Consider the following 17,196-nt stretch of genomic DNA (forward strand, 5'->3'; position numbering starts at 1 on the left):
AGGTCTATAGTCGGTGGTCTGAGGTCCATCAGCTCCCCTACAACTGCTTATTTTTACAGGGGACCTCAGAAAGAGGTATAGAATGGATTCACTGACCCTGCTAGATCAAACTGATTGCAAGCGGGGATAGGGGCGAATATACGTTTGCCACCTCTTTCACTCTTATTCATTGCACAAGATCAAGAACATAGAAATGAGGGCACACAAAGGGAAGGTCTGTGGGTAAGACATTTTTTCTGCTCCTCACAGTCAGACACATTTCGGAAGCTGTGCAGTCTTGGGGAGCAGGTTTGGAAAAAGGGGGGAGGGAGCGGGGGTAGGGGGTCGACAGACAGGGAGAGAGAGAGAGAGGCTGGGATTTGTTCCGGAGTGCACTTGAGCTGAAAGGCAACCTCGGAGCGGAAATCACTTGACACAGGGTTTGTTTACACGTCCCTCCTTTCTGGTGTCAGCGTGCGCGAGGCCGGGCCGCCTCTGTGAGTTTAGCCTCTGGCACTGTGGGAAAACAGCCCTGCCTGGCACCTGGGGTCAGGAGAGCACCTCTGCCACTGCCTCCCCACTCCCGGCAGCGCTCATTCAGAGTGGGGAGACGTGGAAGACGTGAGTGGGTGTATGGGGGTGGGGGGAGGTCAGTGGTTTTGAGGGGCCAGTGGTGTGGTGGTGGTTAGCTGGGTTATAGTGGGTAATAATGGGAACCAGAGGCTTCACATGTCTGAATAAAAAGCCTTTTCACCCTCCCTCTTGTATGTCAGTTAGCCCTATACCATCCAAGGCCACTGGCCTCCTTCCTCCCAAGAACTATTTCAGGGACTGGCTTTTCAAAGGAAACGGGTCATTTTTAGCTCGACCCGGAGAGTCAGTTAGGAGCTCCGACAGACGATTTCATTTCATCGTTCCGAGTCTCTGCCCGGGACCTATTTGCATCGCGTTCCACAGCGGGGACAATGTTACACTGAGAGCAGCGAGTGCCAGGGTGAGAGAGCAGAGGAAGAGAGAAGGGCGGAGAGGAGAGGAGAGGCTATTTTTTGCTGTTTACCATGCTGTTGCTGATAGAAACAGAAGTTGTGGAGGGCCGAAGAAACAGGTCAAGCTGTGCAGAGTCTCTCCCCTCACTGACTTCAGTGAAAAGAGGGGAGACGGCCCCCTAAGAGTGGCCTACTGGAACAGATTTGGTATAAAGGATTCTATTGTACATTGTCACACAATGCTCAGCTGAAAATATCCACGTCACTGTGAAATGTGCCTGCCTCTTGCATGTTTTTCCCATCATCGGGAACTCTGTAGGTTTCCTGTGATCTGTAAATCTAGTTACTCTACTTTAATGTATAAATTGGATGGCATCCTAGAAGCATGTTAAACATGGCTTTGTCTTTGTCTTTGATTAAGCCCTTATTGCATTACCAAATTATGACCGTCTAGTCTAGCTCTCAAGAGACATATGATATCAGTGAGCGTTGTGTCTGGCCTAGTCTCACGCTTCACAACTTCTTCACGGCAGTCCTTTATTGTGTAAATCCAGGCCTCATTAGAAAAGAGGAAAAAGCATGTTATGGTTACAGTTACACTTCATTACGACGGAGCCATAGCAACAGCGAAGAACGCGAGTCATGTTTGTCAGCGAGTTCATTATGAGGGTGCCATTCACACTCATGGTTGATTGAGTTTGTTTTAAACACAATTTACAGTGTGCTGTTTTCACCAGTAGACCGTTTCGGTCACACCGCTCATGTTTGTGTCTCTTGTCCCTCCAGTTTCCCTACTGTGGGTTCCTGTTCCGTCACGAAGGCTGGCCCCTCTGCGTCCACGAGAAGGTCATAATCCAGCTCTCGTCCCTTGACCAGCGCGTCCTGAAGCCGGGAGACTTCTACCTGCAGGTGGCGCCGACCCCGAAGAGCAGCCCCCCGCGCATCGCCGTCAAGTGCCTGACCGTGACCGGGCAGCATGTGGAGGAGCTGGACGTGCCTGAGCTAGCGTACACCTCCATCTTCACCATGTCCTGGCTGGACTCTATCAACCGGGAGCGGACCGGCGCCGCAGCCCTGCAGCACTGCCTACTCGCGGCGGACAGCGACATCTTCCGCGTGCCCTGGGAGGATGTGGTGCACCCCGAGTTCATCAGCAGGCCCAAGGCGGTGCCCGAATTGCCTGCGGTCGCCCAAAGCAGAGAAACGGACGAAGATGAAGGGGTGGGTGGGGCAGGGGATGAGGAGAGGGACTCCATGTCGGAGCAGGATAGCAAACCTGCGGTGACAAACACAGCGCTTTTGATTGACAGGACAATGCAGGACAGTGGCCGGAGCAACGAGGTTAAGCTCCTCCCGACCCTGGCTCCCTCAAAGAGGGACAGTGTGGAAAGGGGCTCGACGGACGACTCGGAGGGAGAGTACGTGGAGCTGGCCGAGATCACACTTCCGCGTTTCTCCCCCCAGAAGGGCTCGCTAACCCAGTCTATAAGCATGAACTACAGAAACCTACACAAACCAAGGACTACGGGGCTCTCGCCACCCAAGGCTAAGCCTGTGGAGACCCCGCTCAAAAACAGCGCCTGCTCCCAGACCATGATCTGCACCATGCTCATAGAGGAGAACTTGAATGACTGTTATCCTCCAGTGATACTGACCCCGACCACCCCTGCAGAATCAGACACTCCCACCTTTGCTGAATCAGCGAACGAGCCAAAGCCGGATGGATCTGGAACCGTCAGCAGCACGGAAGGTACCTCTTCTGCCGATAGCTCCACACCACGTGTGCCTGAGTGTGAGTGCCCTGCGTCTGAACAGCCAGGTTGCAGTGACTCAGCACCATCTGAATCTCTCGTTTTCAACTGCACACTTGACACTCGCTCTGACAGTGCAGATTCACCTGTAGATCAGATCCCAGAGGGTCCTGGGGTAGCTAGCAAGGCCGAAAGATGTCAGGAGGGACCCTCACTCGACCAGGGTAGTGGTTGTGGTAAAGAGTCCGAAAGTAGTGTTGAGGAAGGCGAGAGAGACAATTGCCGGAAAGATCCGGAACCTGCGCCTGTCACTGAGGCTCTCCAAGAGCAGACAGGCGTGCAGGAGCAGAGCGGTGAGGGTCAAGCCAAAACAGACGCACTGAATGAGCAGGTCAGCTCTCCTGTCGAGCTTGTCATTCCTCCGGTGGACACTGGCTCGCTCAGAAGCAGCAGTCCCACCTCAGGAGGCCCTGGGGGGGAGAGAGTGGAGAGCGTAGCCTATGCCCCCGTTGCCCCTGTTCCCCCAGCTCAGCCAGATCAGGTTACAGCCAGCAGCCAGCAGGGTCAGCAGAGGATAGAGGTGGCTGAGGTAGACCTGGCAGAGAGGGAGACGCCATGTAGAGCAGAGGGGAAGGAGCAGGTGGAGGAGGGAGATGTTAGCGGTGGGGCGGACGAGAAGACGGAAATGAAGACGGACACGCCACAAACATTTTTAGGAGACGCCACAGCTCCCACCTCTGGCGCCGTTGCTGAGGAGGCGGCAGCCGAGGTGGCAGCTCAGGAGGAGGGTGCCGTTTCTGAGGGTGTGGGTGAAGAAGGGGAGGAGGTAGGCGAGTGCTGCCAGAAGGAGGTCAAAGAGAGAGAGGGAAGGGTGGAAGAGGAGGAGGAGGAGGAGGAGGAAGATGAGGGTGTGAGAGAGGAGGGAAAGGTGGAGGTGATAGTCGAAAGTGAGGTAGGTGAACAGCACTGTGTGTCTCAGAACTCAGAAACATCTCAAACAGATTGCAGTGTGAACGAGGAGAGTGCAGTCACAGAAAGTGTCCCAGAGAGTGAACAGGAGGCTTCAGGGAACTGCAGCTCTGACACTAAGGCCGAGGCCGAGGCCGAGGTCGACACGCAGGCCAAACGCTCACACAGCCCCGACCCACACACGGGTGGGCACGCACACACAGCCCAGACACCAGCAGCTGCTGAGGAGGAACAGACATCTGGAGTGGTGGCTGAGGAGGCCCAGGAGGAGAAAGAGGAGGAGAAAAAGGAGGAGGAGGAGGAGAGTGGGAAAGTGGAGGAGTCGAGCATGGAGTCTACCCAGGCTCCTGCTTTAAATGTCTCCAGTGGGGAGCCAGATCAAGAAGCGACTGTGGACCCCCAAGCCCAGCATCCGTCAGGTAGACTTTCTGAGTCCTCCCTTCAGAGGGGAACCTTTATGTCTTCCTCACCTTGTCCTGTAACTGCACTTAGACCCTTATTGCTTATCTACTCCGTAACTTCTTCCCTTCTCCGCTGAAGACTCACTGCAACAAAATCACAACCTATTTAATTCCCCCCTCGGCTGAATGATCTACATCCTATTTTTCCTCCTCGTTTTTTTCTCCCTAGTCCATCACCTCCTCTCCTTTTAGCGATGTTGTGAAAACACTTAATCACTCGTTCATCACTTCATCCTTGTATCCTCCCATTTCTTCATTCCAGATTCTGTTCCTCCTTCTCACCTCCTTTTAACCCTTCCCATATGTCATGATTTCATGTCGTCATCTTCAGTAGTCTCTCTGCTGTCTTGATCCCCAAAACTCCTTCGCTTTTTTTTTTCTTTAGTTCTTTTAGTAGTTGTTCACTTAGTGTGTTACATAGTGTGCGTATTCAAGGGTGTTTCATTTCTTTGTTTGTTAATTTTTTTTTGGTGTCATGTTATGTGAAAATATTATGCAATTCACAACTCATTCTTTACTAACCTGTTATGACAGTAGTGTCATATGACATGTCAGAAAGCATGATGACGAAGGTAATCGGATAGGTGGAGGTTTCGTCATCCTTTGTTCAAGGACATCTCACCTGTTTCTATACATAGCCTCCTGTATAGCTGCTGGATCCCTTACTGTATAGAGGTGGCTTAGACCTAGTGTAGTTGTAGAGGAAATGTAGTTTGTTGCCGTGTCGCTCTGATTTAAGTCATCTTCCTCCAGGTGGGTGGTTGTGGAGCCCTTAGAACTCGTAACCACTATTTATTATTTCCTGCTATATTGTTGGCACCATTGTTATTACATCCCACCTTAAGTCATCCGGTGTTATACAAGCTAAACCGTATGATACTTGTTAATCACTTACCGTGAGACAGTAAACGTAACACATAATTAAAGATAACGCATTTTGTTCAAGAGACTAAACTTGTTGAACTTAGTCTCGTGGTCATATCACAAGACTCATTTGAAAACACACCTAGGCTGTATGTTTGTTGATACATGGATGTTGGATGTTTCCTAATCCAAAAGCACAGCTCAATTTTTTACCAGAGGCTGGTCAAAATGAGCTACCACCACTGCTTTTCTGAAAAGTCCCCATGGTCTTATATCTGGAAAGAGACTTTTAAGGTCTCTAATTTATATCCCCCCTCCGTGTTAAAAGCAGGGCCTATAATGACAATACAGTCTGCGAGTAGGGCTGTGATGGGCCTGGCAGATGTAGAAATCAGTATAGGGTAACAGGGATCAGGTTGAGCTTTTCCATAGTAAAACAAAAAGGCTCCATGCATATAGCCATGCTGTGTCGCTCGCACACCAACACACAGAACACTGGCACACGTCCTCACCTCGTGCGATCTATACGGCAGACATATCATACACATGCATTCTCACGTATATTAGCTATCCCCTCTCTTTATGTCTGGCTCCCTTCCTCTCTTTTTCCTACCTCTCTCTCTCTTTCCTGCCCTCTCTCTCTCTCTCTCTCTCTCTCTCTCTCTCTCTCACTTTCCTACCTCTCTCTCTCTCTTTCCTTGCCCCTTCTCTCTCTCTCTTTCCTACCTTTCTTTTTTTGTTTCTCTCACTCTTTCGCTCTCTCTCTCATTGTCAAACAAATATACACCCCAATGCCAGTCCACTCGAGCCAGTTGATGTAGCATTAAATCAGTGTAAATGTAGCAGACAGACTGATGTGGGCCCGTCCACCTGCCTGTAAAAACAGTGGAAGCAGGGTTGAGAGGGCCTTTACCCAGCCAGTCCCCCCTCACGGCCAGGTGAAAGTCTCCCCGTGTTTGGCTGCTGAGACTCTGTCTGGCTTACTGCTGGGAGGCCCCAGAGGAAACCGCCGGTATCGCTTGCTCTATCAAAACACCGTGAGCGCCACTGAAGGGGAGAAAAACTGCCGTCTACGGAGGGGGAGCCTGAGATCGGCTGCAGGGGGGCTCAGCGTGTAATGGAGTCCTATTTGTCAAATTCGCTGGTACCTTATCGTCTCAAGGAATAACATTCCTTCTAGTTCTTTCACCCCGTCACCAAGCCCCTAGCCTCAAATCCTCACCTCAAGTATTTTAACCCAAAGCCCCCTTGAAATATGGGAATCTCAGCAAGATTGTGTCTTGTGATGATATATCCCTGTTAGTCTCTGTCCTTGTTTAAGCTGTTTTATGGCCGTACAGCAGGATTCGGAATTCGCTGGGCCGATATCATCTGCTTTGATCCCAGAGGACCACTCTCTCCTCCCTCCCAGCCTGTCTTGTTCCCTCTGTGTTCCACCTTGGAGGCTTTTATCGCTCTGGACGGTACTGTTGATCTCCGTATCTCTCGGCTCCAGCATGCTGTTAGGCCTTCCCGACCTCGCCTTTCCCAGTTCCAGCGATCAGTTTCTGGAATGTTCCAAATTATTATTATTATTATGTGTGTGTGTGTGTGTGTGTGTGTGTGTGTGTGTGTGTGTGTGTGTCTGGGGCTGTGCTGTGCCACGCTCTGGTACAGGATCTTTAGACCCCTGGACTTAGCTGGACCTCTCTCTGTGCTTGATAGGGAGGATTTGTAGATTTGTTGGGGAATGTAGACCTGCTGTCTCATGCTCCACTCCCTCATTCCAGTGGAGCTAACGTTAGCGTGCTGTGTTGTGGTTTGTTGTGTGTTGTGTTGTGTTGTGTTGTGTTGTGTTGGGCTTTATAAGATGATTATTACTCTGCCTCGACAAACAACGACAATTTGTTGTAGCGGCATTAAAAGTATAGCTCTTGCGTGAGCCAGTTAGTCCATATTCTCCCACTGGTAATCAAACTAATTAGGGACAGGATGGGACTAATGACTAGTTAGTGCATAGTCCTGTTCTCTCGGATATTTGGTCGTTAAAATACAAAGGAGACATTCATCTGCCTAAATATCTAACAAAGGCTCTCTGCACTGTCGTGTAAGACACATGTGGCTCCTGACTTGTTGTTGCAGGCCATTTGGTTGGATTATCAGTTGAAGGTTGCTGGCGCTGTAATTGACAGCATTTATGTTGCCTGGATTGCTCTTACATGCATTTGTGGATCTGTTTTAAGTACTGTGTCTTAAAGAGGATTTGAGTTGTTTTTTTTTATGTACTTTAAGGTGATTGTCTTTCTTGGGTATGTGTGGACAAGCTGTGTGTGGGATGGTTTGTTTGTTGTTTTTGTTTTATTCTGAGTAAGTATGGGGAAATTACCGTGTCTGTGTGTGTGTTTATATATATATATTTTTCATTTTTCCTTCTATGTCTTGTGAGGTCAATCACAATCCCTGTCTTGTTTCCATAGCCTCCAGTCCAGCCGAACAGCCGGCCAGTCAGGAGAGGCCAGTCAGTGAAATGAGGCCTAACCAGCAGGGTCCTCCAGCCCCCCTCCTCCCTGCAGCCTCCCTCAAGAGCCAGCCTGTGCTCACCGAGGCCCACAACATCAACCCAGACGTGCTGAGCTCAGGAGTACTCTGCCTCCCTGGTAGGTACACTTGCGGCCTCTGTATGTTTTCCTTTTCTTTTTTTTTATATGTTCGCTTGTTTTAAGTGAGGGTTCCCATGGTGCAAAGAATATTCAGTAGTTTGTTAGTCATTTACATTTACTTACGGAATATATTCAGTACTTCAGTTTTAGTCATTTTACTTTTTTCCCCTGTCCACATCAATTTTTCACAACGAAGGCTCAGATCTGTCATCACCTGTGCCCTTTTGGCAAACCACAACATGTCTTTGCTAATTCCATTTTTCTGCTGACACCACAGCTGAAAAGGAGTGGCTGTTTCTGTGCCATTGTTTGATATTTATCTATGAGTGTGATCCCAGTAATCCAGGCTGAGGGTAATTTTTTCATCTGTCATCACAACAGGCACTACAGATAAATCCGGACATGCTTTGGTGACTGTTACAACCAGAAATACGATTTGGTTAAACCCAAACTGCAACAGTGGTGAGCTTGTGAGGATTATGGTCTACTTCTACACCATTCTCAGGTAATGCCATCACCTTTGGAGCCATTTCAAGTCCCTGATCCTGCCCAACATGTGCCCACTTAAATGCCAGTGTGCTTCCCATTGCCAATTGCAACAGTGCTCCCTGAAAAACAGAAAGTCTCAAAGCTTCACAAGTGACATACAGTTGCTGAGGTGAAACATGCATAATCTTATGATCACATTTCCCCTCATTCACAGGAAGGAAGTTCGTTCACTGGGTTTGACAGTTCTAGTAGATGCCCGTCGGTGTTCACCTGTGCCTGCCCTCTTCAAAGCTTTTAATATCCTGCAGGTAAGCAGTCATGTATCACTTGTTGACAAGAAGGTCCTGTGCAAAGTCACTGGGAATATACCTTACTCGTAAATCTATAGCACTGGCATGCTTTGGGTGACTGTTAATAAACCAGTCTAGCAGAAAGTGTGCTTATACATTGAGTGCTGGAGGGTATGTAGAGACATATCCAATAACCTAAACACTCAGCCATCTATGAATCATCATAGGCTATGTGAGGTACGTCATATATATTTGATCCATAGTATGTAGGTGGTAATTTATGTGGATTTGCCTCGCTGTATTGGTGAACAAATGTGAGTTTGTCTCTCTCTGGCTCGGTCCATAATCTTTCCCGCTCTCAGCTGCATTTGGTTAGGCAGGATTAAACAATAGCTTTAGCTTTGATTAGCATTGCTGCCATAGCCACCGCACCGACACGAAGGCCAGGCTGGCGGGCGGGAGGGCGGACGGGCGAATGGGGCCCTGCCCTCGTCTCTGAAAGGCCCTGACTCATTCTTTCTGGGCCTTTATGCTTGTGCCAGCGTAGCTTTAGACCTAGACATTCATCTAAAAGCCTTGGCTTAGGCCACGGGCCTGTGGATGCCAACTACGGGTTCAACCAGTGAAATAGTCTGATTGCTGAACGGGAGAAAAAAGACAACGAATAACAAAAAACAGGGCCGTGTGTGTCTGAGAGGAAAAACAAATTAGATAATGTTTTTCATCAGGATACTATTTACTAACTATGGTTCTTGTTAAGCTCCAAGTCAACTGTTTTTGAGTCATGTGAAAATTTGTTGAGGAAAAATGCCCTCAGCCAGAAAAAAGGCCTACATGTTATTAGTCAACTATTATAATGTTCCCTTTGTGTGATATTACTCTGTTCATTATGTCAGTCAGCAGAAAAATCAGGACAATAAATCATTCATACTTAGACGGAGGAGATTCTCATTTGACAAATGGGAATATTTACACAATATTAGCTTCATGTATGATGCATTTTAGGAGATACCTGAGAATAGCATGGCCTGTACCTAGACTATGCCTAAAGCACTATGTCTCTATTAGCTCTATCGAGACGAGGTGTAGAGACCAGGTCAGGCTTTCTTACTGCAATATAATACAACACAGAATTACTTTTGGCATGCGCTACAGGAACATAGCGTGGGACTGAGATGTCTCTTTTGGCGTGAGGAGCTTTGCTGCACTGCAGAAGGCACGCGTGTGCAGAGCACGCCCTTCGTCCTATTCTAGGTCAGCACTAACAATGATAGAGGAGGCAGCAGAGCCTCCCGCAGTCATCAAAGCACACACAGGGACGAGCCCTCAGGGATTGGCCCTCTGGGGCGACCCCCACCCCCAATACACACACACACACAGACACACCCACCAACACACGCACACACACACACACACACACACACACACACACACACAGACACAACCACGCACACACCCGCCCAGACACATCTGCAGCATAGTCACCCACATGCATAAACTATTTGTCTTTGACCCCCATTGTCCACATACACCATCATCAAATTATGGGCCCCTTCCAGCTGACACCTTGCTTTTACCCACATGTTCCGCATGCTGCAGTGTTCTTAAACGGCAATTCACCTCTACCATGCATTTGATTTTGATGCTGTTGCTTGTTTGCATGAGATTATTGTGAAAAATCATGCCTTGGGATATGCAGATGGCAGAAATGGATACTAGGGGTTGTGTCCACAAAAGATTCAGTGAGTGTCTGAAAAGAATAATCGTTACTCTGCCTTGTAATCCATAATATATTCAAAGCTTTATTCAGGATCTAAGATAGATATTTATTTTTTTGTTGTACCTTGGAATTGTATTCTCAACCCTCAGAGCAGCTAGAACAGCTGTGTACTTTTATAGCAACAGTACACACAGGTGGTGGAATCAGTCAGCAACAGACAATGCATTGCTATGCCAGTTTACCCGCAAGGTACGCCATCACACTGCCCATAAAAACGTGTGCTGTAATGTATTTCTCCATTATAATTTCATGCTCAGTCTCCCGATTTGGACCTGTTAAACTTAAACGAATAATCATTTAAACATGCCGCAACAGGAGGGAATGATGTGTGTGATTGGCACAACGCTTGAGCATTTCTCTGTTTTCATCAGGGTTCATTCTAAAGCAATATCCCTTCTAGTGTTCTTTCAGTATTATGCCAAGTGTGGCCGTCTCCGGTAATTTTCAGTGGCATGCTGACTCTGATGCCTGCCTATATTAACACATAGTAAAGGCAGTCTGGCATAGACTATGTATCTCATCATATGCCTTTGGGGAGTGAGTGCCTGCAGAGATCTTGGCTTCCCTGTATATAGAAGTTGCTCACGTCAGTGCACTGCACACTAAAATATAGCTGAGACTGAGAGAATGGAAATTTAAAATAGAGTCAACAGTAAAGGCGCCATTTCCAGATATGCCAACGGGGGGATATGTTTAGAGGCTTTGTGTGTGTGTGTGTGTGTTTGTGTGTGTGTGTGTGTGTGTGTGAGCAAGAGGGTGTTAGCATAGGTGTATCAACATTTTTATTCAAATTGTGCTGTTTGCCGGCACCCCTTTGTTTGCCCCTGAGCACACCTCCACACCACCAGACATAGTGGGGCAGCTGGGGCTCCGTTCATTCATCACTGCGTCCTGAAGATTAATGCATCCACCCGCAGATGGCAGGAAGACATGGAAACACGCCACGCTCTTAGTAATATCCATGAATTTACAGCTCACGGGTGCACAGCTGACAAAAAGCCTCGATGCAGGCAGCCCTACCCAGTAGATCTGTCCTGAAGGGCCAAAGTCAGAGAGCACTCATCCATGAGTCACTGCGGAGTTTTGAATAGACGGAGCTCCGCTGTCTGACAGAGAGAGAGAGAGAGAGAGAGAGAGAGAGAAGCTTTGGGTTCTATGCCAGGAAACTCGTCAGTGGCGCAGGGTATTGTTTGTTTGCCAGTTGTTATGAATTTCGTTGGACGTGTCTTTCGAGACTGCTGTACAGTAATGTGTTCCACGATGATAGATTTGAGTGTGCATGTGTCTGTGTCACTGAGGGGGAAAACTACAGTCTCTGGAGACTCCTCTCTCGGTAGTTTTACGGGCTTTTGTGTCATGTAGGTCTCATGTTTGTGTATCTGACCTTTCTTTTATTGGCGGATGAGAGACTTCTGTACAGACTCCAGTTAGTGTTATGGGCTTTGTTCTCCTGTTTTACAATAACAGATCATGCAAGCTAGAGAAAAAAAATATATGATCACTAAATTTACAGCTGTAAAGTAACCTCAAGGATAATGTGAGTGTCATTGTAGGCCATGTTGACTATGGACTTTGCCAGTTTTTTTCTGAATGAATATCTTTAACACTGAATTTTCTACTTCTTTTTTTAGGATGCTATGCCAGGGTGCATCCACACCGTGCTGTTGCTGGCAGATAGAGACTTAGCTCTTCGTATGGAGAAGACCCCCTCTATACAGGTAAGAGGACAGAACAGCTTACACATTGACAGTATGACAGTGTGACACTTAACTGAACATCTCAGTGGTGCACCTACCATCAGTAGCTGTTGGTCACCCAGGGGCACAATAGAGTAGGCCGAAATGTAGATGAAATGCAGGTGGATACAAAAATTGTGCGATCACTACGAAATGTTATCTCTGCACTGTTCACCTCTCAGTCTGTAATTGTTGGCTGTAGACTCCTGGCCATACCTCTGCCCACTCCTCTCAGCCCCCTTGCTCTGATGGAGTGCTATTTAAAAGACAGAGTGGCGGTGTTGAGTGTGTGTTATTGACTTCCCCATGATTGCCAGGCTTTGAGGACGTGCTTAACTCTGGCACACTCAGTTCCAGAGAGGTCGTGGCATCAGAACAGATAGCAGCATTTATAGCTTTTTCGATTCATGTGCAGATGTTGTGGGCTTAGAGTTGAGAGAGATAACCTCTTTTATTTATAACAACCTGCATTTAAAAGCCACAGCACTCTCCACTCTATCTATCTGCAATGTTGTTGTTGTTACTGTAGAAACTGAAGATGCCTCTTATTTTTTCTCTATCGCATGCGCACGTGCTCTTTCTCTTTCTCTCTCTCTCTCTCTCTCTCTCTCTCTCTTTCTCTCTCTCTCGTTATCATGTGTGTCGGACAGCTGGAGCTCCTCACCTCTCTGAAGTCCCTGCACAAGCACGTGGAGGCCTCCCAGCTGCCCACCGAGTACGACGGCACCTTCCCCTTCTCCCACGCCAGCTGGATGTGCTTCAGAACGGTGAGAGGCATCAGCATCATTTTAGTTTACAGTGGTAGTTGTAATCAGCTGAAGCCGTGAGTCCGATGATAAGAAGTAAATAGATGGTTTCCTGCGCTTTTGAATTGCCTGTTAGGATCTGGGGATAGGGATGATCTAAGGGTGTATACATCAAGTAGGACCACAAATTGTTTGCGTTGATGGCATGTTTGTGTGTGTTTGTGTTTGTGTGTGTGTGTGTGTGTGTGTGTGTGTGTGTGTGTGTGTGTGTGTGTGTGTGTGTGTGTGTAGGTGTGTGTGTGTTTGTGTGTGTGTGTGTGTGTGTGTGTGTGTGTGTGTGTGTGTGTGTGTGTGTGTGTGTGTGTGTGTGTGTGTGTGTGTGAACATCTGGTCAGCATGTGTTTCTCATCTCCCTCTCTTCTGCCTTGTCTCCAGAGGCTGGAGCAGCTGACCAGTAACTGTCAGGATGCTGTCACCCTCCTCCAGAGCACCATCTCCAGCCTGGAGTCCACTCCTCTGCCCCCCACAGCCGAGGTAACGCTCCTGCCTTTCAGAGGCCCTCAGTCTCCCTTCATTCCAACGTCCACTTACTTTAAAAGTAACCTTTAAGACCCGTCGGCACGCTTCTGCGGCTCCCATCTACCTTTAAACGTTTCTTATTGTTACATGTCCGCATGCTTCACATCACACCTAGTGTCGTACTCCCATTTCCAGTGTTAAGTAGCTCCAGTAAAAAACGTGCTGACACTGTAGCACTTTTGTCCACCTAGCACAACGCTCAGAAGGCTGCTCTGCTCCTTGGCTCGGCCAGCTATCTTTCTACCTCCCACGATGTGGCTTGAATGAGGGTAAAAAAAATAAATAAATAAAAAAAAGGGAAAAGCGTTTTAGTTGGCAGGCGCTGAGGTTAGCTCAGTCTAATCTGTGTCACTGGGGCCCTGGCTAAATTTACCCAGACCTGCCGCAGCCACCGAGCCAGGAGCTTTTATTACAGTCTGGACGAGGATGCCTGTTAATGAAACAAATCTCTGGAGAGGGCCTGTAACGGACCTGGAATTTTTCTATTCAAAGGTTGATTTTTCCCCCCTTCCCTCCCCTCTCGCTGTTGGCTGCTGCTGTTGCGGTGGTGCTCTCTCTCTCTCTCTCTCTCTCTCTCTCTCTCTCTCTCTCTCTCTCTCTCTCTCTCTCTCTCTCTCTCTCTCTCTGTCTCTCTCTGTGTCTGGGAGCCAGTGATTTAATGAAAGATGGAGAATTCATGTAAATAAAGTTAACAGAAAAATGGAACATAAAAGCGCAGAAATGCAGAGGCTCACCGCAGCCCTGGCATGGCCCTCTGGTCTGCTATAAATGCGATGCGGCGATGGCACACTGCCGGGCCCGTGTGCATTGATTTTGTTGACCTTCACGTGGCAGCACGGGTCAGCGAAGGACACAAAGCGACTCTTCAGGGTCCGCAGGGAATAGGCTGAAAGAGCACAGTTGTGGGGTGCAGTGGAGGAAGGGGGGCTCTTATGCTTAGAGAGGCCTTCCCAAGGGGACAGTTATCTTTTTGAGGCCATCTCTCCCCGTCTCATATTTTATTTTGAAGGGAGACGGGTGAGCGGTGGCTCCCTTAGTCCCCGTCAACTGCTTCCACAGACTCCTGATCGTGTATTGATTCAGTGAAGTGCTCAAAATAAGAACCTCTGCCTTCAGGAGAGCAGGGTCCCCTATCTTACCTATCTGTCAAGGACGACAAGCCAAAAAAAAAACAGAGCCTGTTTGAACATGTTAGCCCATCAGGTCCCCCTCCTTCTCTTCCACTTCCCTCCTCCTCCTCCTCTCTCTCTCTCTCTCTCTCTCTCCCTCTCCCTCCCTCTCTCCTCCCTTCCTCTGTGGGATTAGGGGGCCCTCGCCCACCCGTCCTTCAGTCCCAGGCTGTTTTTGCTGACGGCACACACATTACTCTCACGATGTAAGGTTCAGAGAAGCAAGCTTGCATTGGGGAGGCACGCAAGTCTCTGCAGCATATCTCTCCCCTGAACACATTCAGCAGTTTCTATTCGCCGTGTATACATTCCAAACAGAAGAGCGCAGACAGTGACAGGTGTAATTAAAGTAATTATAGCCAGACTGTAACCGTCAGCTATTACCCAACAAAGCATGTTTTATTATGGATGTCTGCTGATGAAATAATTGGATTTTTTTTACGCGCTCCTCAGTGTTTGATTCAAACATTTTCTTTTTTAATTATCGGAGCCAGTGGTCGCATCTGTCAGTGTGGTTGGATTGTTCTCACAACCTCCCCTACCTGTCTTTTTTTTCCACTCAGCTTGCACACACACACACACACACATTGTGGTGTTTGTATGTCGTGTGAGTTTCTCTTGCTGTCAGAAGACATTTGAGCTGACTGCTCAGCCATGTGGCAGTAAGTGAAACAAATCCACACAGCTGGCTTGCAATTGGGGCCACATCCTGTGAGCTATCGAGCTCTTGGGTTTACTGGGCAGGGTGTGGCCGCTTCAGTATGAAATATCCCAACTCAGAGACAGAGAAAAGGGAATACTGCAGATTTGTTTCAGGTCTAATCGACAGGGTGCTACTGAGTGCGGATGACCTGAGGTCTTCCATAGAGGTCATGTATAGCATGTATAGAGAAGCTAGTGTGTGGAGAAAGGTACATTTCACATGATCTGTCCTTCAAACTCTTTTCACACTTGTTATATAGGAGAAGGTCATATCATGTTTTCGATCCCCTTTAAGTGAAGTTGTGTAATATTTGTGTTGTGTCGTGTCGCGTAAGTGCCAGATTGCCCTTAGTATTCTTCCAATTTATATAAAAGAATAAAGGGAACACTTTATTGTACTGTAAACACTTTCTTCTAATTGAGACCAAGGACTATAGCGTACAGATATACAAAATATCTATATAACAGAAATCTCGATTCTGCCAGAATTCATTTGTAGATTATAGATAGATTAGATTATAGATCATGTGGATAGTAACCGGATAATTACAGACGCGGAGAGTTACAAGTGTCCCTCCTCTCTCTCCGTCCCCAGGAGGCGCAGGTGCTGCTGGGCCGCTACAGAGATCTGATGCGTAGCGTGCTGGAGGACAGCCGGCTGGTCCGCCTGCAGCTGGAGGGGGGCGCGTCCCTGTCCCGCCTGCGCAAGGAGGAGTCCAGCGTCAGCCTCACCGAGGACTACAGGTAACCATGACGCCGCTCAATCCAAACAGATCACTCATAACAAGCAGAGCTTTCGGTATCTCTCTGTCTGTATGTCTTCACTCGGTTCTTTCTGTCTTTTTTTCCCACTCTTAATAGATGTCTTGATACCTTATTTCTTCCATGTGACTTTCATGCTGTTTCTTTCATGACTGTCTTACTATCCAGCTTGTTCTGTCTTGTACCTTCCATCACTACCTTCCCTCTTATTATGCTGTCATCGCATTTTCCTCTCTTTGTCTCTGAATTGATTAACTGTGTTAGAATGAGAAGCAACAGCAGTGCAGTGTTGAATTGGCACAGCGGAGCAGACATTGATTGAAGCCTGAATTAGGACATTAGGATTGCAATGTGCAGTGGAGTAAACAGAACATTGCTCTCTCGGCTCTGGCTCTCTCCCTTTCCGGCTCTGTCTTCTCCTTCTCTCTCCCTCTCTTCCATCGGCTCAACTTAAATGGACCGTTACAACCAAAATCAAGATCTGCTCCAAGCAGTTATTGCCCAGTGGACCGCAGCATTGTTTATGAACGTTATCCCCGTCTTAAAAGCAACGGAGACACACCTGCCAAAACAAAAAAGCTCGCAGATCCTATTGGGGGGAGGGAGCGAGGGGTACACACATGCTTAGAAAAAGAAACAAGCCTGCTGGCATGTCAGGGTTTTTAGTTGGCGAGGCGAAGGCTTTCTGTAGAAGCAAATGTGCGTAAGTGTTTTTCCTCTCCGTGGGCCAAGTGGAACACTCTTATCTGGGCTAGCTCCATTCCCTCTCTCTCTTTCCCTCTCTCTCTCTCTCTCTCCCTCTCTCCCTGTCTCTCTCTCTCTCTCTCTCTCTCTCTCTCTCTCTCTCTCCCTCTCTCCCTGTCTCTCTCTTGCTTCTTGCTTCCTCTTTCTCTGTCGTTGAGATGTCCCTGTTCCATATCAAAGGCGCACTGATATATCTCTGTGCGCACTGCCCATAAAGCTGCATCCTGTAATAGAGTCAAGTGCACATGAATGCTGGTCATTGTTTACTGCATGCTTGTTTTAGCTAAAGCACTTTTCCTACGTAGCCATGACCATGAAGTGCACTTAGATGACAAAAATATTTGTGGAAAGACATGAAAGATAATCCTGATTAGATGATACACACACGCACACACATATGCAAACGCATACACAAACACATGCAAACACACGTACGCAAACTAAGATAAGAAATGCAACTGTATACACAAGGGCAGTGTTTCATCAGATGCCTCTGGGTCAGGGCTGGTGAGCGGCATGTGAGGAGAAGGCTTCCTCTGTCTGTGCGCAC

General features: G+C 47.9%; 1 protein-coding gene across 2 annotated transcripts in view; it reads left to right on the plus strand.

Annotated features, from left to right (window-relative positions):
• plekhg4 (pleckstrin homology domain containing, family G (with RhoGef domain) member 4) overlaps nucleotides 1–17,196 on the plus strand; it is a 61,242-nt gene that overhangs the window by 13,543 nt on the left and 30,503 nt on the right. For both annotated transcript variants that reach the window (XM_062549885.1, XM_062549884.1), the window contains exons 3-10: nucleotides 1,752–4,104; nucleotides 7,467–7,646; nucleotides 8,031–8,154; nucleotides 8,353–8,446; nucleotides 11,840–11,926; nucleotides 12,595–12,711; nucleotides 13,126–13,224; nucleotides 15,736–15,884. In XM_062549885.1, the coding sequence (XP_062405869.1) occupies nucleotides 1,752–4,104; nucleotides 7,467–7,646; nucleotides 8,031–8,154; nucleotides 8,353–8,446; nucleotides 11,840–11,926; nucleotides 12,595–12,711; nucleotides 13,126–13,224; nucleotides 15,736–15,884 (3,203 nt within the window). The remainder of the gene's footprint in view (nucleotides 1–1,751; nucleotides 4,105–7,466; nucleotides 7,647–8,030; nucleotides 8,155–8,352; nucleotides 8,447–11,839; nucleotides 11,927–12,594; nucleotides 12,712–13,125; nucleotides 13,225–15,735; nucleotides 15,885–17,196) is intronic.

Source organism: Sardina pilchardus, chromosome 11 (genome assembly GCF_963854185.1).
Source record: "Sardina pilchardus chromosome 11, fSarPil1.1, whole genome shotgun sequence".
Classification (NCBI taxonomy): domain Eukaryota; kingdom Metazoa; phylum Chordata; class Actinopteri; order Clupeiformes; family Clupeidae; genus Sardina; species Sardina pilchardus.